The sequence below is a fragment of the Eublepharis macularius genome, chromosome 16, assembly GCF_028583425.1.
Source record: "Eublepharis macularius isolate TG4126 chromosome 16, MPM_Emac_v1.0, whole genome shotgun sequence".
Lineage (NCBI taxonomy): Eukaryota > Metazoa > Chordata > Lepidosauria > Squamata > Eublepharidae > Eublepharis > Eublepharis macularius.
This window is the reverse complement of record NC_072805.1, coordinates 9,573,950-9,595,304: the sequence shown is the minus strand read 5'-3', so window position 1 is coordinate 9,595,304 and position 21,355 is coordinate 9,573,950. Positions and strand designations below refer to the sequence as shown.

The 21,355-nt window shown below is 44.6% G+C and overlaps 1 protein-coding gene across 1 annotated transcript in view; it reads right to left on the bottom strand.

Annotated features, from left to right (window-relative positions):
• Positions 1–13,935, bottom strand: part of TIGAR (TP53 induced glycolysis regulatory phosphatase) — a 29,027-nt gene extending 15,092 nt beyond the window's left edge. The window contains exons 1-3 of the mRNA XM_055000620.1: positions 13,871–13,935; positions 12,250–12,287; positions 9,843–9,964 (exon numbers count right to left, since the gene is read on the bottom strand). Of these exons, the coding sequence (XP_054856595.1) occupies positions 9,843–9,964; positions 12,250–12,287; positions 13,871–13,902 (192 nt within the window). The 5' untranslated portion in view covers positions 13,903–13,935. The remainder of the gene's footprint in view (positions 1–9,842; positions 9,965–12,249; positions 12,288–13,870) is intronic.
• Between the last annotated feature and the right edge of the window lie 7,420 nt (positions 13,936–21,355).

Genomic DNA, 21,355 nt, shown 5'->3' with positions numbered 1-21,355 from the left:
ACCCCCGTGGGATCTTGGTGATAGTGGAAGGTCAGTGGACCCCGTGCCAGCCTCAACAAGGGCAGCCGGCACCCAAATACGTCCGAGACCTCCGCGAGCGGATGGAGACAGCACGCACGCTGGCGGGGCGGAATCTAGAGAAAGCCCAGACCGCCCAGAAGGCCTGTTATGACCAAGGGACCCGACTGCAGTCCTTCCAGGAGGGAGACCGTGTCGTGGTCAGCCGGCGAGTCTTTGGACCCACCAGACAGGGGGACCCGTGGCAGGGCCCCTTTCGGATCAGCCGAGTATTGGGGACCCACTCGTACAAAGTCCAGTGTGGGCCCACCCCCCGGCAGGCCAAGTGCTTACATATCAATGATTTGAAGGAATGACAGGAGCGACCCGGGTGGGAGTGCCGGCTGGCCAATGACCCCCTAGAACCCAGGGAGGGCGAGCTCCCCTGGTTGACCCGGCAGCCGGCTGAAACCTCCCTGGGGATCGATGGGGCCTTGGATCCCCAGCAACAACAGCAACTTTGGGACTTGTTGGCTGATATGCCCAGCTGCTTCTCTACCCGACCTGGCTGCACCACCCTAGCTGAACACGCCATTCCCGTGGCACCCGGGCAGGTCACCCGAGCGACTTGGAGGCCGCTCCCCCGGAAGCAGTGGGAGACCGTGACCCGCGATGTAGACAAGATGTTGCGGCTGGGAGTGATCCAGCCCTCTAACAGTGAGTGGCAAAGCCCTATCGTCCTAGTCCTCAAACTGGATGGCTCGGTGCGGTTCTGGGTCAACTACAGAGAAGTCAACAAGGTGGCGAAATTCGACGCCTACCCCATGCCCCGAGCCGAGGTGCTCATCGATCAACTCGGAACCACCCGTTACCTGTCCGCGCTGGACCTCACGAAGGGGTACTGGCAGGTCCCCATGGCCCCGGAGGACCAGGAGAAGACCGCGTTCGCCACCCCCCAAGGCCTGTTTGAGTTCCAGGTCATGCCATTTGGGCTGCACGGCGCCGCAGCCACCTTCCAGCAGTTGGCCGACCGGGCCCTAATGCAGTGCCGGGGGTTTGCCACGGCCTACATTGATGATATCCTCAGCTACAGCCCCGACTGGCGGTCGCACCTGGGTCACATCCAGCAAGTACTCCAGGCCCTACGGGACGCGGGCCTGAAGGCCAACCCCACGAAAAGCCGCCTTGGATTCCAAGAACTGAAATACCTTGGCGTTCTAGTGGGGTGGGGCCAGCTGAAACCCCCCCTGGATAAATTCGCCACCCTCGAGGCCTGCCCGCAGCCAAGGACAAAGAAACAGCTGCGGGGCTTCCTGGGACTGGTGGGCTACTACAGTAAGTTCTTCGCCCAATACGCCAGTACGCCAGCTAGACCAGCCCACTAACCGACTGCTTGCGCAAAGACCAGCCCAACCAGGTGCTGTGGGGCGCCCCACGGCCCAGCCAGGTGCTGTGGGGCGCCCCACGGCCCAGCAACAGCGTACTTTTATGGACCACAAGGCTGCCCTTTCGGAAGCCCCAGTCCTCCGCAACCCAGACTTCTATCGGCCCTTCATACTTCAAACCGACGTGTCGGACACCGGCCTCGGAGCCGTGCTGTCACAGGACTACGAGGCACAGGAGCATCCCGTCCTCTTCATCAGCCGGAAATTGCAGCGCACCGAGAAAAAGTATGCTGTCGTCGAGAAAGAAGCCCTGGCCATGAAGTGGGCCGTTGGGGCACTCCAGTATTACCTTGTCAACAATCCCTTCACCCACGTGACGGACCACGTTCCCCTCCTCTGGATGTCCCGGCTGAAGGATCATAATGTGAAGGTCCTAAGGTGGTACCGGTCACTTCTACCTTTCAGCTTTACAATACGCCACCAGCCAGGGAAGCTGCACGCCAACGCCGACTTCCTCTCCCATATTCGCCAGCGACCCCAGCCCAGACGCAACGCCAAGGGGAGGGGTGTGTCCGAGGAGCAGCCCCACGCCCTCGGACTGGCCCTGCCCCCACCCGCCCCTCGCCGGGAGCAGCCCACCGCCCTGCACTCACCCCGGTCCGGGGGCCGACAACGACGCCGAGGCTGCGCCCCACGGCCCAGCTACAGGCCCGCCGCCGCGAGAGCTTGCCGCCACCGTGCCGTTGCCACGGGCTGCAGGGAGACGGGTGGGCGGCCAGACGGCGAGGCAGCGACCGCAGCAGCAGCCCGACCCACGGATCCGCTGGCAGGGCCATGGCCAGGACAGAGGCTCCGGGGAGGGCGAAGAAAGGCCACCCGCAGCAGCGGGGCGCGGCAGAACGCTCGCACAGGCACCCCCCGGCCAACAGGGGCGTCGCTTGCAGGAGACGGGGCAAGGAGGGTGGAGCCAGCGTGGATCGGCCGGCCGCCCGGCCAGAGGCCGCCCCGCCCAGCCTCGCCCAGGAGGGGCTGGCCCAGCTACTTGTCTGGGAGGGGACGGGCGGCAGCAGGTAGGAGGGGAGGAGGCCCAGGCCGGCTAACCAATGGCCTGGGGGCTGGTGGGGCCAGTGGGTGTGGCCACACCTGGCACAGGTGGTGGAGATGACCCTGGGGGCATGGACATGGGAGAAGGGGTGGAGCTGGCCCTGATGGGAGAGGGTATTTAGGAGGGCTCCAGATGCCAGCCGAGGAGGAGGATGGCCAGTCTGCCCTGACATTGAAGGAGCAGCTGGCCAGGTGGAGCCGATTGCTGACTGGCCGTGCCAGCTCAGATGCAGGCCGCCGACTCTGAGGCCTAAGGGGCAGAGCCCTCCACCAGCCGCCGGCACCCCAGGCCCCAGCCGACCCCGCAGCTGGCTTAGGCCCCAGGACGGACCCGTTGCAGACGCCCCGCACAGACCCGTCACCTCCGTCGCCGCCAGGGGGCACCTCCACGCCTGACATAGACAAAGGCCCTGCTTTTTTGTTGCACCTCCTGGAACTATCTGCCGCCTTTGATACAGTAGCCCATGCCATCTTGCTGAGCCATTTGGAGGTATGAGTAGATATTGAAGGATATGTTTTGTAGTGGTTTAAATTGTTTCTCATGGAACAGACTCAAAGGGTTGCTGTTGGAGACCAGCTATCTCCAGAGTGGGAATAACCTTACAGGGTTCCCATAGGGAGCAATCTTAGCCCATGTGTTATTCAACCAAGAGGTTATTCAACCTCTATGACCATCAGTCAAATGCTGATTGCGGTACATAACCAGCACAATAACAACTTAAATGAATCTACAAAGTACGTAAAAGAATGGTATGTAAAGTTGTTAGGAGAACTTATTCATAGCTATAGAATTGGATGCTATCAATATACAGACGACACCCAGCTCTATATCTCTCTATCCAAATCCCCTGGTGATGCAGTAGAGGTCCTGAGTTGCTGCTTGACAGAAGTTGTCAAACGACTGAAAGCTAACAAACTGAAACTGAACCTAGACAAAACAGAAGTGATGCTGACTGGGAAGGCAGAGATCTTGAAGGATACTGTCCTCCCCACTTTCAAAGGAAATCGTCTGACCCTTGCTACTAATAAAAAGCAAGTTAAGGCAGCTGCAAACTCAGTCTAGCCTGGAAGATTGCCCCCCACCTCAATATGGCTGATCTGGCCACTTGGATCGATGCTATGGTAACATTGAGAATTGTACATAGGTTTTCACTCTTTAAGTTAACTCAGAGACTACAGCTAGTGCTAGGAGAAGCATGAATATCACTCCCATTGTACAATAACTCCATTGGCTACCTATCAGTTACTAGGCTCAATTCCAAATATTGGCTTCAAAGCCCTTCAAGCCTTGGTCCTTCATATCTACAGGACCACCTCTCTCCCTATGCTCCATCATGGCAGCTTCGCTAATCTGAACAGGGTCTTCTGCAGGTGCCACCTTGCACATGGGCAAAATCAACAACTGCTCATACTTGTGCATTCTCTGTGGTGGCCTACACTTTATGGAATGGCCTACCTGAAGAGGTATAAAAAGCTCCCATTCTCCTGGCTTTCCACAAACTATACAAAACCAAATTATTCAAGAGGGATTTGGGGGGGCTGTACCATAAGGAAGTCGTCTCAAAGATGCATCAGTAAAGAGATAGGGACTATAGACTTTACTACTATGATCCTACTGGATACTTTTTATGTATTGGGCGGAATTGGGACATTTTGGATAAGGGTAAGGGCATAAACTTCAAGTAAAAACCATAGAGAAAAGACGCCCGACATTTTGGACACTAGGACCGCTAATTTTTAAAAGATTTCATTAAAACTTGACATTTATACTGAGAAAAGTAAATCAGCCACGCCACGGAGCTAAGGAAAAGAGCAGACTCGTGGGAGCGAGGCAAAGCAAGCCCCATGATGTCGAAGAAAGAATGGCAAACGGCGCTGGACAGTCTTGATAAAAAAGTTGCAGAGGGGAATAGGGAGATCAAAGATATGATGCAAGAGATTGTGAAGGACATTAAGGAGCTCAAAGAGACTTTTAAATCAGAGATGGTGCAGCTGGTCAAAAATATTGATGAGGTCAAGAAAGAATTACAATCGACACAGCAGAAAGTTAAAACAGTGGAAGATGAAACTGACAAATTGGCTGTATCACACAAGACAAACCAAAGGTATGAAAGGAAGAATGGCCGTGGTGGAATGTAAACATATGGAAAAACAACTTAGATTTCATGGAGTCCTGGAAGTGGAAGGGAAATCAACCCAAGAGCAGATTTCAGAAATACCAACAGAAATTTTGAACAAAGAAGTGGACGAGGTGGCAGCCTTTCTAGATGTGACATACAGAATCAACTCAAAATATGCAGCACAAAAAAGTTTACCAAGAGATATAATAGTCCAATTTACAACAAAGAGAATAAGAGAAGAGATTGTGAGTAAGCAATTTCAAAACCCTCTGGAAATTGATGGAAAAAGAGTGAGAATAATGAAGGAACTGCCTAGGGGGGGGCGTTGTTGGAGAAGAAGAAATACAGAGAACTAGTACAAATGTTGAAAGAATTTAACATTAGATATAAATGGGAAATACCAGAAGGATTGAGTTTTGAATTTTGTGAGGTTAAAAGAACACTCAGATCTGAACATGAGATGGAAATGTTCATAAAGGGTTATGAAAAAGACTTACCCAAAAGATCTAAAATTTGACTATGGAGTGTAAAATCGTATCTTGGAATGTAAATGGGACTAAACTCACCTTCTAAACGTAAAACCACTTTCCACTGGCTATCTAAACAACATTGTAATATAATTTGTCTGCAGGAGACATATATTAGGAAACAAGATGTGAAATATTTAAAATTTGCTAAATTGGGGAAAGAACTTGCAGCTGCGTCAAATCAGAAAAAAAGAGGAGTTGTTTTATATATTAAAGATGAGCTGCAACCAAAAATGATTTTAAATGATGCGGAAGCTAGATATATAGCAGTGGAAATAATTTGGAATACAAAGAAAATACTTTTGATTGGGATTTATGCACCTAATGGTGCTAAAGAGAACTTTTTTAAAGATTTACAGAACCAACTGGACATACGCTCAAATAATTCTGGCAGGTGACTTTAATGGAGTAACAAATTTGGACGATGATAAAAAAAACGAAGGGTGCTCACAAAAAAAGAGGACTTTTGCCAAAATCCTTTTTTGAAATTAAATATCAGGAAAATTTGGAAGATGTATGGAGAAGAAGTAATTCTAAAACAAAACAATACACGTTCTATTCTGCGAGACACTCGACATTATCAAGAATAGATATGATCTGGGCCTCCAAAGATTTGGCGGTATGGACTAAAGATGTGGAAATAATGCCTCTAAAGTAGGCTCAGATCATAATCCAGTAATGTGGAAATTTGGGAAAGGCACCAAAAGACGAGGATGGAGAATAAATGAAGATTTGCTGCAATTAGAAGATAATATAGTGCTACTACAGAGAGAGACCAAATTCTTTATACAATATAATCTAAATAAAGATGTTTCAATTGACAAAGTTTCGGACACCTACAAAGCAGTGATTAGAGGAACTTTAATGGATTTAAATGCAAGAGAAAAGAGGAGAAAAGAAGAAAAAAGGCAAGAAATTATGGAAAAGATAAAGGCCAAAGAGTTACAATTAAAGAAAAGACCAGGGAAGAAGAAGCTGTATCAAGAAATAAAAATTTTGCAAGAACAGTTGAGAGTAATGAATAATAAAGAATTAGAGTGGGAACTGAAAAAATTGAATCAAAAGTCATTTGAAGGTGCGAATAAACCTGGGAAATATTTAGCGTGGCAGCTGAAAAAGAAAAGGGAGAAAAAAGTAATAACTAAGATTCAAGAAGATGGTAAGACATTAACAGATCAATTGGCTATTAGTAGAGCTTTTTTTAAGTATTATGCAAAACTGTATCAAAGAAAAGAAGTGAATTTGGACACTATTGATCAATATTTGAACAAGATCAATTTACCAATATTAATCAGGAAAATGGAAGGAAAAGCTGAATGCAGAAATAAGAGAGATGGAAATAAAAGAGGCTATTCGGACGACTAAGTTAGGGAAGGCACCAGGCCCAGATGGAATTACGGCTAGGTTCTACAAATTATTGGAAAATGAACTGGCACCTTTTTTGAAAGTGGTAATGAATGAAATTTTAAAAGGACAAAAGATACCAGAGTCTTGGAATGAGGCCAACATATCATTGATACCAAAAGAAAATCAAGATTTAAGCAATGTCAAGAACTATTGTCCTATTTCACTGTTAAATAATGATTACAAAATTTTTGCAAAAATTTTGGCGGAGAGATTAAAGTCGAGTTTATTGCAGAAGAGCAGGCAGGGTTCCTTCCAAACAGGCAAATTAGAGACAATTTGAGAACTGTAGTAAATGCTATAGAATATTACGATAAACACTGTGAAAAGGAAGTTGGTTTCTTCTTTGCGGATGCAGAAAAAGCTTTTGATAATTTGAACTGGAATTTTATGTTTGCCACAATGGAGAGGCTGCAAATGGGAAAAGATTTTATTCAAGCAGTAAAAGCAATATACAGAGACCAATGTGCGGCAATTGTAGTAAATGACGATTTAACAAAAAAATTTGAAATAAGAAAGGGTACAAGACAGGGGTGCCCATTATCTCCATTGTTGTTCATTTTGATTTTGGAACTGCTATTGATTCAAATATGAGAAGATGATACTATAAGAGGCATAAAGATTAAAGAATTTACCTACAAGGTTAGAGCTTTTGCGGATGATGTGATGGTTATAGTGGAAGATCCAATACAAAACATGCCGAAGTTGCTTGATAAGATAAAAGAGTTCGGAGATCTGGCTGGATTTTATGTTAATAAGAAATCAAAGATACTATGCAAGAATATGACTAAACAAAAGCAACAAGAGTTAATGGAACTTATTGATTGTGAAGTAACACATAAAGTTAAATATCTTAGAATTGAGCTAACTGCGAAAAATATCGATTTATTCTAGAATAACTATGAAAAGCTATGGCAACAGATTGATAGAGACTTGATTAAATGGAATAAATTAAATCTGTCATGGCTGGGAAGAACAGCGGCAGTTAAGATGAATGTGTTACCACGGATTATGTTCCTATTACAAACAATTCCAATTATTAGAGATACCAAACAATTTGAAAAATGGCAGAGGAAGATCTCTGACTTTGTGTGGGCAGGCAAGAAACCTCGAGTAAAAATGAAAGTTCTGTGTGACGCTAAAGAAAGAGGTGGACTGCAGTTGCCGAATATTAGATTATATCATGAAGCAATATGTTTGGTTTGGCTAAAAGAGTGGATGTCACTGGAAGACCGCAAACTCTTAACATTGGAAGGTTATAAGAAGTTGTTTGGATGGCATGCCTATTTGTGGCGGGATAAAATAAAAGCTTTTTGCACCATTATATTAGAAGGAGCCTCTTCATGGTCTGGAAAAAATATAAAAAATATCTGGGTGAAGGTATCCCCTCTTGGGTGGTACCGTTTGAAGTGATCGATCTGAGAGCTATCTATAATGAAGAACAATGTTTACCATATAAAGAGATATTGATTATGGAACAAAAAATGATAAGAATCAAAACGGAGGAAGAGTTATCCTCCTGTTATGGATGGTTCCAATATAGACAGATTAGAGACCTTTACAACTCAGATTGTTCAAAAGGAGTAATCAAATGGAAAAACTCAGAGTTGGAAGAGACTATACTACAAGAAAGTAAAAAGAAGGTATCTAAAATTTATAAAATACTTTTGAAGTGGTATACAGAGGATGAGACAGTTAAAGTACAGATGGTGAAGTGGGCAATTAACTGTCACAAAGAAATGACAATGGAGTCATGGGAATATTTACGGAAAACTACATTGAAGATTTCAACTTGTACCAGTATTAAAGAGAATGTCTATAAGATGATTTATAGATGGTATTTAAAACCTAAGAAAATTGCGCTTGGAAATGCAAATATGTCAGATAAATGCTGGAAATGTAAAAAGCATGAAGGATCATTGTATCATATGTGGTGGACGTGTGATGTAGCTAGACAGTACTGGGGAGATGATTTAGAAGTAATAAATGAGATTTTGCAGACCCAAATAAAGAAGAACCCAGAGCTATTGCTACTGAATTTAAGTATGGAAGATGTTCCTATGCAATACAGAACATTACTATTCTACATGATGACGGCAGCAAGACTTTTATATGCGCAGAAATGGAAGGTGCAAGAAATACCAACTATTGAAGACTGGATGTATAAATTGCTGTACATGGCAGAAATGGATAAAATGACAAGAAAGCTGAGAGATCAAAATCTGGCAGAATTCTTTACTGATTGGGGAAGACTGAAAACATAAGAAGTGGGACGTGAAAGGGGAACTATGGCAATTCGAAAATTATTAGAATGGGTTTCTTTTTATTGGAAGAGATGGAATCTTTACCATATGGAGTAAAGTATTAGCTAATTGTTAGCTTAAATTTAAGTGGATTTGGAGTTAATAGATTGATAAAATTAATAAAGTAGATATTTTATTTAATTGTTAGCTTAAATTTAAATATATCTGAAGTTAACAGATGGTAATAGATAACAGATTTTAAGTTAATAATAATATATCTGAAGCTAACAGATAGAGCTTATCTTAACAAAGCAGAATGTAAACATGATATAATGAGTTATAGAAAAAGGGGATAGATTAGGAATAGATTAAGATATAGGGTTGGAAAGCTGTTGGATGTCCTGAAAAAGGGAGGAGGGAAAGGGTGGGGGGAAATGATATCGAGATGTTATTTGAAAGTTGCATGTATTAATATTCTCACCTAATAAAATTTTTTCAAAAAAATAAAAGAGAGCGCTCTGAGAGAGCTGTGGCTGGCCCAAGGTCACCCAGCTGGCTTCAAGAGGAGGAGTGCAGAATCAAACCTGGTCTCTAGATCTTAACCTGGACTCCCACTCTTAACCACCACACCAAACTGGCTCAGTTTATAGAAACTTATTTTTTTCAGCATCTCCTAATTTGTTTTGGCCAACAGGAATGTTTTGGCTGTAAACAGGAATTTCGGATTGCCTCTAGGAGCAACTGTATAAAGCTGCAAAATTTGCAGTGTAGCTATAACTGCTACCTGGAACCAAAGTCTAATGTATGTATGTTACAAGGGAAACAAATGTGTATGTGTTGCATGTGAAAGAAGCTGCCACACTAGAAAAAAAACCCTGTTAGAATTTATTAGTAACAGATTTACAGCACAGTCTTTTGCAGAATTACTCTAGTCAAAATCTGTTCTTTTCAATGGACTCAGACTGGAATAATTTTACATAAGACTGTGTTGCAATCCTTAAAAAATAAATAATAGAACATCAGATTTCTCTTTTAATTTTATTTACACTCTAAAATACTAACCTGCTTTGCTCGAAGCAGATCACTCGAGAACACGTGAGTAAACTTGACATCACTGAGAAACAGACCAGCAGCACTGGCTTGTCGGAAGCCCATCTCAGAGAGAGGCTCATCTACACCCTGCCCTGCAAGAGCCAAAGCAAACGTAGGAGAAACTGAGAATTCAAACCTGATTTGCCTGTGAATACCTGCTAAGATACAGTTATTGCAAGAGCACTAGTGGAATGAACACATGAACAGTATGCCTCCACTGGAATTTATTGTGGCTCCCTTAGCAAGCAAAAGCTCTACCCTTAAAGCCTTTGGGTTTGCCTTTATATCCAAGTGAATGAACATGTAAATGTATGTTTGACAGACAGGACTGATTCCAGTTCTGCCTCTTCTGGGAAACAGCCAATGAGATCTGGTGCAAGGCTGGGATGGGGACAGTTGAAAAAGTCTGTTGGAAAATCAGTTAAGGCATTTACTCAGGAGAAGGGGTTTTGAGGCTACTAAGAGACACTTGTTATAATACATAGTCATCATCCCATCTTTTCCATTAAGTGTCCTGTGTTGTAAATAAGTTATTCTTGTTTTAGTTTTTAGCCCTGGCTTGCTTGAAATTAAAACACTCCGGTCATGAGAAATGGGCCAACTTCTAATTAAATGGTGGCAGCATTTAGGAAAAGTATACAATGAGTTCCCTTTCCCCAGCAGCCCTGGGCAGTAGTTTTAAATACAGGCGGAAGTAAATATATGGACTGAGCTGATTGTCTGGTGGAGCCTCTGGAAAAGAGGACAAAGGTCTTGGTGTGGATTTGGGTCAGGGCTCTTTGCCTGAAAATTAGAGGTTTTACAAGTGGTGTGTTGTGACTGCCGGTAACTGCCTGAGAAGCCCCAAACCTGTGATGGAAGTTTTATGGTGGGTGGCAATGCGTAAAGTAGTCACAACATGTTGCTGAATTCAGCCTTTTTACTCCTCACTGGTCTCTCCCAGTCTAAACATAGATTACAAACTCTTTTTTGTTGTTGTTGTTCTATTATTCTCTTAAACATGTCATTTCTCACCCTTCAGACTGTAAGGGAGGGGGAATCACATGCTTAGGGGCTCGCCACCCCTCGTAAAACAAAACTCCAGGAAATTAAAAATAATGCAGCAGGAACAAAAATGCTATGAATGATTATTTTCCATTCACAAGGAATTGTTAAGGTGGGGGGGGGGGATATAATCCATCCCCGAATTCCAAAGTGATCTAGCCCATCCTACCGCCTCATTCTGCTGCATGTGTACACCAGGCCCCAGATGCATTTGGAAAGAGGGAGTGTTTTCATCACATGTAAACTAACACAGCCACATACGTTAAAACAGGTACTCCAAGTTTTTGTCTTGTTTATAGATGCTATCAGTTACTGAAACTTTACTATATTGATGCCTTCTCTGTATAACTTTCATTCTTATTGCTTTCAACAGGCACAAAGCTTAGAATACTTAGTGGCACAGTTTGTTGCTCCACTTCCAGTACTAGGATTGCGAGCTCCATGTTGGGAAATTCCTGTAGATTCTGATGGGGGGTGGTTGCCGGGGGGGCGGGGAGAGGAGGCAACTCAGTGGGGGATAACACCGTAGAATCTACCCTCCAAAGCAGCCATTTTATCCAGGGGAACTGATCTCTGTCATCTACATATCAGTTGAAACTCCAGGAGATCTCCAGACACCACCATGAGGCCGGCAACACTAAGCACTGTATATATTTGCAATGATGGTTTGAGTAAAACAATTACTTTGCAAATCCATAAATTTTACATTTTATGTTAAAATAAATTTAGACGTAAATCTAATTAGATGTAAATCTAAAAGTCAAATTATATACAGCATATAGCGCAATTATTAAATTGCTGCTGTATCTGAGACACATACCTCCTTTCTTCCATGGTTTCAAAATTCTGGAACTTTTTCATCTATAGTTACAAAAAAGTGATACTAGTGCCCCAAGCTACCAAAGTCTAAGTATATACAGCTGTCCATTTCCATGTGCATATATTAGCTGGCCAAGATATCATCCATACACTAGACTACACAAATGGGTACTTACCTGTTTCCCTGAACTTAAAAATCCACTCCTATAAATCTGGAGTTGATTAAATCCAGTTTTTTGTTTTCCCCTTCACAAACTTGTCTGGGGTACCACTAGCTCCTAGAGTGATCTTTCCAGCATAGGAAAACAACTATGTAGCAGCAGCCAACTGTCAAGTATGGGTACAGCTTGATTAAAACCTGGGCTATTAGAACTCCAAATGATTTTTTTGTAAATAATATTTTGAAAAGACCAGGCCGCTAAAACAGTATTTAGGGACAAAAGTAAAGATGTAAATCTAAAAGCCACTGTGATTAATTAGCAATTAAGGAGTTGTTAGCAGAAAAGGCACAAACCTTGCAGTATCTTCTCTTTATTGTATCTTGTTTCTCCACTGAAAGAGACAAACATATGTTAGAGAAGAAACCACCTTATTACAAAAGATGACAGATGTAATATGCACCTAACTGGAGCCGGTGTGTATGTGAAGCAGCCTCATAGCCTTCAGTTCATCCACTTTTATTCCTCTCTACAGCAAGCTGTGGGAGGGTGGTGCCTCTAAAAAGTAGTAAGTGGTGTATGAATAAAGGGAGATTTTATAAATAAAAAAACCATGCTAGGATATGAAGCAAAGGTGGCTGATGTTTCTGCAGGTGAACTCTTAGTTAACCATTCATCATCCTCAACAGTTACTGCTTTCTAAGCCTACTGAAGTGAAACTACTGCAAGCTACTTCTCTGCAGAGGGATCCAGCGTGGGCTCAAGACATCTTGAACAAAAAAACCCTCTGATGCAATACTTAAAGGAACTCAATTTGCAGTATTATTGACAAAATGTACTTTAACATGTGCATATATTAGCTGGCCAAGATATCATTCAAAGATTCAAAGTTCAATATGGGATGGGGAAAATGTGAAGGTGTGATGTACTATGCTGTGATCTAGAAACAGAAAGAAAAAGCCTTCTCTTCATTTTCATTGCCAAGTTGCACCAAAAACTGATCACTGCAATCAATAACTAAGTGCATTTTCAGTAATGATGTGCAATTTAAAACAGGAAGACAATTGGAATGAAATTATTCACATTATAAAACGCTTTCTATTAACAGCATGTTATTTCCACATAAATATAGAATATGGAATACCGTTATCCAGAAAACAATTAAGCAAAGCAGAAAACTCAAAGCATGTTATCTCAGTTTTGTCAACTCTAATCAAAGAAAAAGGTACATCAAAACAGCCAAATACGTCTGCACTCTTATGCAAGAGGTCTTGTAGGTTTTATTCAGTCAGAAGTGAAAGGGGTATTTCTTTCTCTCACTATAGATGCTGATTTTCTGCTTTTCACAACCTAACTCTATCAAGCCAAGCACAGTATTATTATACCTTACATCCTTACTTTAAATATCCCTCCCAACCTTCTTGCTAGAAAGGCATGCCTAGCGTATGTGGGTATGCGCAAAAGATCACTGCACAAGTACAGACATCACTTTCTCTTGCCATGAAAGCCCCATCAGGGGTCGCCCTAAGTCAGCTATGACTTGAGGGCACTCTCCATCACCAAGAACTTGAACAGCATTCTACACATGCTCAGAGGCTTTTGTCTTTTAGCCCTATGCTGCCCTCTCGATGAAAACGCAGCTACCAAAGGGGCGAACCCAAAGGGATGGAAAGGTGTGCGCGAAGGATCACCGGGGCCGGGTTTCGCCGGTGGGAGGTGCCTTCCTGCCTTGGGCTCCTCGGCGCACCTCCCACCGGCGAAACCCGGCCCCGCCCACCTCGATTTGGGCGCCGGGCTTGGGGCGCTTGACGTCAGAGGTGCGGAGGGGGGGGGGCGATGACTGACAGCTCTCGAGGAGGCCCCCGAGGCCCCGGCTTGGCCCTCCGCCGCTCCCCACGGCCGGCTGTGAAGGGCGGGCAGAGGACGTGAGGGAGGGAGGGAGAGCCGCGCAGAGCAGGGGCAGCCCGCAGTACTTACTGCCGGACGACGGTCAGCCCGAACGTGACCATGGCCCGCCTCGTCCCTCAGCCGCGGCAGGGCGACGGTCCGCCCACTTCTCCCTTGCGCTGCCTCCAGCGCGCGTCACGCATCGCCACTCACGATTCCACCAATCACAGCTTCCATCCTCCCCCCTCTAGGGGCCCAGTTCCCTCGCTGGGGGTGGAGACTTCAGGTTATCTTCAGCCTCGTTTTCCCTTCACAGTTTTAGGCGGGGGGGGGCAGTCCTAGGGTTGCCAACTCTGGTAAGGAGATTCCTGAAGTTTTGGTGTGCGGCCTGGGGAGGGGGGGGCGAGATGAGAGGAGGGGAGAGACCGCTCCCCCCCCTAGGAGCCCAGTTCCCTCGCTGGGGACGAGACTTCAGGTTGTTTTCCACGACGTTTTCTACTCTCAGTCTTTGGCGGGGGGGGGGGGTTCTAGAGCTGGGTGCAGTTTGGAGAGGGGAGGCTCCTCAGCGGGGTGTAATGCCGCAAAGCAGCCATTTCTGCCAGGGGAAATTATCTCTCCCGACTGATCTCAACCCCTCCTATTAGGTCTGCCGCAGCTCCAGGTTGAGAAATTCCTGGAGACTTAGGGTGGAGGAGCCTGGAGAGGGCAGGGTTTGGGGAGGGACTTCATAATGCCATAAAGCCCACATAGAATCATAGAGTTGGAAGGGGCCATACAGACCATCTAGTCCAACCCCCTGCCCAGTGCAGGATCAGCCTAAAACATCTCTGACGAGTATTCATCCAGCCTCTTCTTGAAAACTGCCAGTGAGGGAGAGCTCACCACCTCCCTAGGCAGCTGATTCCACCTTTGAACTTCTCTGACCCTGAAAAAGTTCTTCCTAATATCCAGCTGGTACCTTTGTGCATGTAATTTAAGCCCATTGCTTCAGGTCCTATCCTCTGCTGCCAACTGGAACAGCTCCTTGCCCTCCTCCAAATGACAGCCTTTCAAATATTTAAAGAGAGCATTCATGTCCCCCCCCCCTCAACCTCCTCTTCTCCAAACTAAACATTCCCAAGGCCCTTAGCCTTACCTCATAGGGCTCAGTCTCCAGACCCCTGATCATTCTCATCGCTCTCCTCTGCACCCTCTCGATTTTGGCCACATCCTTTTTGAAGTGAATCCTCCAGAACTGCACACAATACTCTAGGTGTGGCCTGACCAAGGCAGTATAGAGAGGGGCTATGACCTCCTGCGATTTCGACGCTATGGCCCCTTTGATACAACCCAAGATTGAATTAGCCTTTTTTGCGACCGCATCACACTGACTGCTCATATTTAGTTTACAGTCCACTCTTACCCCAAGATTCCTTTCACATATACTACTGCCCAGAAGTGTATCCCCCATCCAGTATTTGTGCTTCCCATTTTTGTGGCCCAGATGTAATACTGTGCACTTGTCTTTGTTGAATTGCATCCTAGGCCGATTCCAGACGACTAACCTGAAGGCGCTTCATGCCGCCATGTTCCGGATCGCGACGGGGAAAACGCGAAATATCGCGTTTTCCCCGTCGCGATCTGGAACATGGCGGCATGAAGCACCTTCAGGTTAGTCATCTGGAATCGGCCCTATTCACAGCTGCCCACTTCTCCAGAGTATTCAGGTCTTGTTGAATTTTAATTCTATCTTCTTGGGTGTTTGCTACTCCTCCCAATTTGGTATCATCAGCAAATTTAATGAGCAGCCCTTCCACTCCTTCATCCAGATCATTGATAAAAATATTGAAAAGTACCGGGCCCAAAACTGAGCCCTACGGCACCCCACTGGACACCTCCAATCTGATGAAATGCCGTTGACCACCACTCTTTGACTGCGGTCCTCTAACCAGTTCCCTGTCCACCGAACTGTCCTATAGTCCACTCCACAGTCTTCCAGTTTGCCCATCAGAATGTCATGGGCGACCTTATCAAAAGCTTTACTGAAATCCAGATAAATCACATCAACAGAGTTCCCCCGAACCAGTAAGCTGGTCACTCGATCAAAGAAGGGAACCAGGTTGGTCTGGCAAGATCTGTTAGGAACAAAACCATGCTGACTTCCCCAGATCACTGAGCGGTCCTTCAGATGCTTACCGATTGATTCCCTTTAAAATCTGTTCTAATATCTTCCCAGCCACAGAAGTCAGACTGACTGGCCTGTATTTTCCCAGGTCATCCTTCTTCCCTTTCTTAAAGATTGGGATAACATTCGCTCTTCTCCAATCTTGTGGCACATCCCCAGTCCTCCAGGAGGCCTTGAAGATGATGGACAGGGGTTCTGCAAGTTCTCTAGAAAGTTCTTTCAGCCCTTTTGGGTGCACCCCATCCGGTCCAGGGGATTTGTATTCATCCAGTGCAGCCAGATGCCTCTCCACAACCTCCCTGTCAATGTCAATTAGCCACTCAGGTGTCCTGCCCCATTTTCTACTATCTCTAGATGTGCCTGAGTTCTTCAGGGAGTAAACAGAGGCAAAAAAGTCATTAAGCCTGTCTGCTTTTTCTCTGTCCTGCATCAGAGTTTCTCCATCTACTCCCAACAGCGGTCCAATTGCCTCTTTTACCTTGCGTTTGCAAGGTAATGCCATAAAGCCCACCTTCCAAAGTAGCCATTTTCTCCAGGGGAACTGATCTCTGTGGCCTGGAGGTCAGTTCTAATTCTGAGAGATCTTCGCATCCCAGTTCCCTGTTGTGAAGATAAAGTAGAAGAGAGCGGAAGAGAAACCATGCATGTCAGTGGGGGATCTTGGGTCAGTTGCTCTTTCACAGCCCACCCTACCCTACAGGATCATTGTGAAGATAAATGGAGGATTGGGCTTTTTCACTCGAATGGTTGCCAACCTCCAGATGGTGGCTGGAGATCTCCCAGAATTATCTACAGTCAACAGAGATCAGTTCGCCTGGAGAAAATAGCTGTTTTGGAGGGTGAACTCTATGATATTATATCCTGCTGCACTCCTCGCTTCCCCAAACCCCACCCTCTCCAGGCTCCACCCACAAAATCTCGAGGAATTTCCCAACACAGAGATGGCAACCTTAGGAGGCGGTCTCAGAGAGATGCTTTCCTGAAGAGATGGTGACCTTAGACTTCACTACTGTGTTCTGCTGTGTACTGTCTGTTGCTTTATGTACTACCTGTTGCTTTAAGTATGATCCTACTAGGTAGTTCTATGTTGTTTAATGTGAGTCATACAATTGTTTATTCTCTTTCAGCATTTCCTCAACTCTGTATTGGATTTTTGCTGCATTTATGTCTTTACAAATTCGCTTTTATTTACCCTATGGCATTGTTTATGAAATTGTCCCTAAATACTGACTGTACAAATCTCCTTGGTGTAGAGGTAAAGAGCACGGGACTCTAATCTGGAGAGCCGAGTTTGATTCCCCACTCCTCCACTTGAAGCCAGCTGGGTGACCTTGGGCTAGTCATGGCTCTCTGGAGCTCTCTCAGCCCCACTCACCTCACATCACTGAGAAACAGACCAGCAGCACTGGCTGAGTGGGCAGTATGTTGTCCTGAAGGGCGGTATATAAATCAAATATTATTATTATTATTATTCACACTATGTAATACGCCCTGAGTACAGCGAAGCATAAATAACAAACAAAATTTAATAAAATACATTTTATTTTATTTAATAAATAAAATCTTAGTGATCATTTCAGGTGGGTAGCCCTGTTGGCCTGCAGTTAAAAGAGCAAGATCCTCATCCAATAGTATCTTAAAGACCAACGAGATTTCAGGACTGGGTAAAGGTCAGATCCAGATTATTTTAAATAGATACTCATCATGAATTCATATAATTTTTGTATGGAAACAAAATAAAGCAACCGTCATGTTATACAGAGACCTTTTCCCCAACATGGGATCACTACAGAACCTATTAATTGAAAATAAATTATCCAAAGGTCTTACCTCCTCTTTGGTGTTCAGGTCCTTTGCATTCATATTAACAGGAATGAAGACTTCTTCCCAGGAATGGACCAAGTGGAAACTCTAAAATGTAAACAAGTTATCCAAAGGTGTTCCCTTCTTTTCTGTAGTGTTAAGATGGACTGGAGCCATTTTTAGTAGCCTTGTTCCAAATATAGGACCATTGCAGAAATTTTTAATTGTAAAGATTTTATCCAAAGGTCTTACTTCCAAGTTTGTAGTGTAGAGTTCCCTGGCATCCATTTTGACAAGATTGAGACCTTCTTCCCATAATGGGACCCTGTGGAAACTTAACAATAACTAGGTTGTCCAAAGGTTTTTGATCCTTTTCTCTGATGTTAAGATCCATTGGAGATGTGTTTAGCGGACAGAGGGCTTCTCCCCAACATGAGACCACTGCGGAAACTATTAATTGTAAAGAAGTTATCCAAACGTCATACCTCCATGTTTGTTGTGTGGAGTTCCCTTTCATCTATCTTGAAAGGATTCAGGCCTTCTTCCCCTGATGGGACCCTGTGGAAACTCATAAGGGTCAAGAAGCTATCCAAAGGTATTTGCTTCTTGTCTGTGATGTAAAAATTTATTGGAGAAGTGTTCAGTGGACAGAAGGGTTGTCCCCAACCTAGGAGCACTGCAGAAACTGTTAATTGCAAAGAAGTTACCCAAAGGTCTTACCTGTTGGTCTTGCATCCCTCTTGAGATAAATGAGGGCTTCTTCCTCATATGGGACCCTGCGGAAACTCTTAATGGTAAAGAACTTATCCAACGGTGTTAGCTCTTTGTTTGTGATGTTAAGATCTATGGAGACATGTTCATCAGGCAGAGGGCTTTTCCCCAAGATGGGACTACTGCGGAAAGAATTAATATAAAGAAGTTATCCAAAGGTCCTACCTCCACATCTGTGGTGGGGAGTACCCTTACATTATTCTTGACAGGATTGAGGCCTTCCTTCCCTGATGGGACCCTGTGGAAACTTCCCTGATGGGACCCTGTGGTAAAGAAGTTATCCAAAGATGTTTGCTCCTTGTCCGTGATGTTAAAATCTATTGGAGATGTGTTTAGTGGATAGGAGACATATCCTGGGAGCACTGCAGAAACTACTAATAGAAAAGAAGTTACCATAGGTCTTACCTCTTGGTCTGTGTCTTTCAGGTCCCTCGTATCCATAGTTACGTGATTGAAGGATTCCTCCCCTAATGGGATCTTGCAGAAACTTTTTATGGTAAAAAAGTTAATCAAAGGTTTTCGTTCCTTGTCTGTGATGTTAAGATGTATGGAGCCATGTTTAACGGATAGAGGGCTTGTCCCCCATAAGATATGTTTAGTACACAGAAGGCATGTCCTGGAAGCACTGTAGAAACTATTAATTGTAAAGAAGTTACAAAAGAGCTTACCTCTTGGACTGTGGCTTTCAGGTTCCTTGCATCCATCTTGAGATAAATGAGAGCTTCTTCCCCCTAATGGGACCCTGCAGAAACTCTTCATGGTGAAGAAGTTATCCAAAGGTGTTTGCTCCTTGTCTGTGGTGCTAAGATCTATGGAGTTGTGTTTATCGGAAAGAGGGCTTGTCCCCAATATGGGACCACGGCAGAAACCATGAATTATTCAGAAGTTGTCCAAAAGTCTTACCTCTTCGTCTGAGGCTTTCAGATCCCTTGCATCCAATTTGACACGATCAAGGGCTTCTTCCCGTGATGGGACCTTGAGGAATCTCTTTATGGAAACAAAGTTATCCAAAGGCCTCTTGTATGTGATGTAAAAATTTATTGAAGATGTGTTTAGCGGACAGAAGGCTTGGCCCCAACCTGGGAGCACTGCAGAAACTATTAATTGTAAAGAAGTTACACCTTACCTCTTCTGTGGCCTTTCAGGTCCCTCACATCCATCTTGCCATGATTGAAGGCTTCCTCCCCTGATGGGATCCTGCGGAAACTCTTAAGTGCAAAGAAGTTATCCAAAGGTGTTGAATGCCTGTCTGTGATATTAAGATCTATTGGAGCTGTGCTTAGCAGACTGATGGCTTCTCCCTAATATGGGACAACTGTGGAAACTATTAATTGTAAAGAAGTCACCCAAAAGTCTTACCTCCACGTCTGTGTTTTAGAGTTCCCTTACATCTACCTTGACTGGATTGAGGCCTTCTTTCCCTGATGGGACCCTGCAAAAGCTCTTAACGATAAAGATATTATCCAAAGGCGTTTGCTCCTTGTCTATGAGGTTCAAATCTATTGGGGATGTGTTTAGTGGACAAAAAGCATTTCTCCAACCTGGGAGCACTGTGAAAACCATTCATTGTAAAAAAGTTACGGAAGGGCTTACCTCTTGGTCTGCGGCTTTCAGGTCCCTCGTATCCATCTTAACATGATTGAGGGCTTCCTCCCCTGATGGGACCCTGCGGAAACTCTTAAGTGCAAAGAAGTTATCCAAAGGTGTTGAATGCCTGTCTGTGATTTTAAGATCTATTGGAGCTGTGCTTAGCCGAGAGAGGGATTCACCCCAATACGGGACCATTGCATCTTCCTTGACAGGATTGAGGCCTTTTTTCCCTGGTGGGACCCTGCAGAAACTCTTTAACAATAAAGATGTTATCCAAAGGTATTTGCTCCTTGTCTGTGAGGTCCAAATCTATTGGGGATGTGTTTAGAGGACAAAAGGCATGTCTCTAACCTGGGAGCACTGCAGAAACTATTAATTGTAAAGACGTTACAAAAGGGCATACTTCTTCCTCTGTGGCTTTCAGGTTCCTTGCATCCATCTTGAGATAAATGAGGGCTTCTTTCCCTGATGAGACCCTACAAAAACTCTTCATAGTAAAAAAGTTATCCAAAGGTGTTTGCTCCTTGTTTGTGATGGTAAAATCTATTGAAGATGTGTTTAGAGAACAGAAAACATGTCCTGGGAGTAGTGTAGAAATTATTCGTTGTAAAGAAGTTACTGAAAGGTCTTAGCTCTTGGTCTGTGGCTTTCAGGTCCCTTGCATCCAGCTTGACATGATGGAGGGCTTCTTCCCCCTCTTTATTTAGGCCCTGCGAAAACTCTTTATGGTAAAGAAGCTATCCAAAGGTTTTGCTCCTTGTTGGTGATATAAAAATCTACTGGACATGTGTTTAGCAAGCAGAAGGCATGTCTTGGGTGCATGGCAGAAACTATTTATTTTAAAGAAGTTACCCAAAGGTCTTACTTCTTCGTCTTTGGCTTTCTGGTCCCTCACATCCATCTTAACATGATTGAGGGCTTCCTCCCTGAATGGGACCCTGTGGAAGCTCTTATGTGTGGACAGATAAAGTCCAAAAGTACTTGTTGGTGATGTTAAGATCTATTGGAGCTGTGTTTAGCGGACAGAGGGCTTTTCCCCAATATGTGATGACTGTGGAAAGTATTGTAAAGAAGTTACCCAAAAATCTTACTTTCATGCCTGTGTTTTAGAGTTCCCTTGCATCTTCCATGACAGGATTGAGGACTTCTTTCTCTGATGGGACCCTGCAGAAACTCTTAATGATAAAGAAGTTATCCAAACTGTTTGCTCCATGTCTGTGAGATCCAAATCTATTGGGGATGTGTTT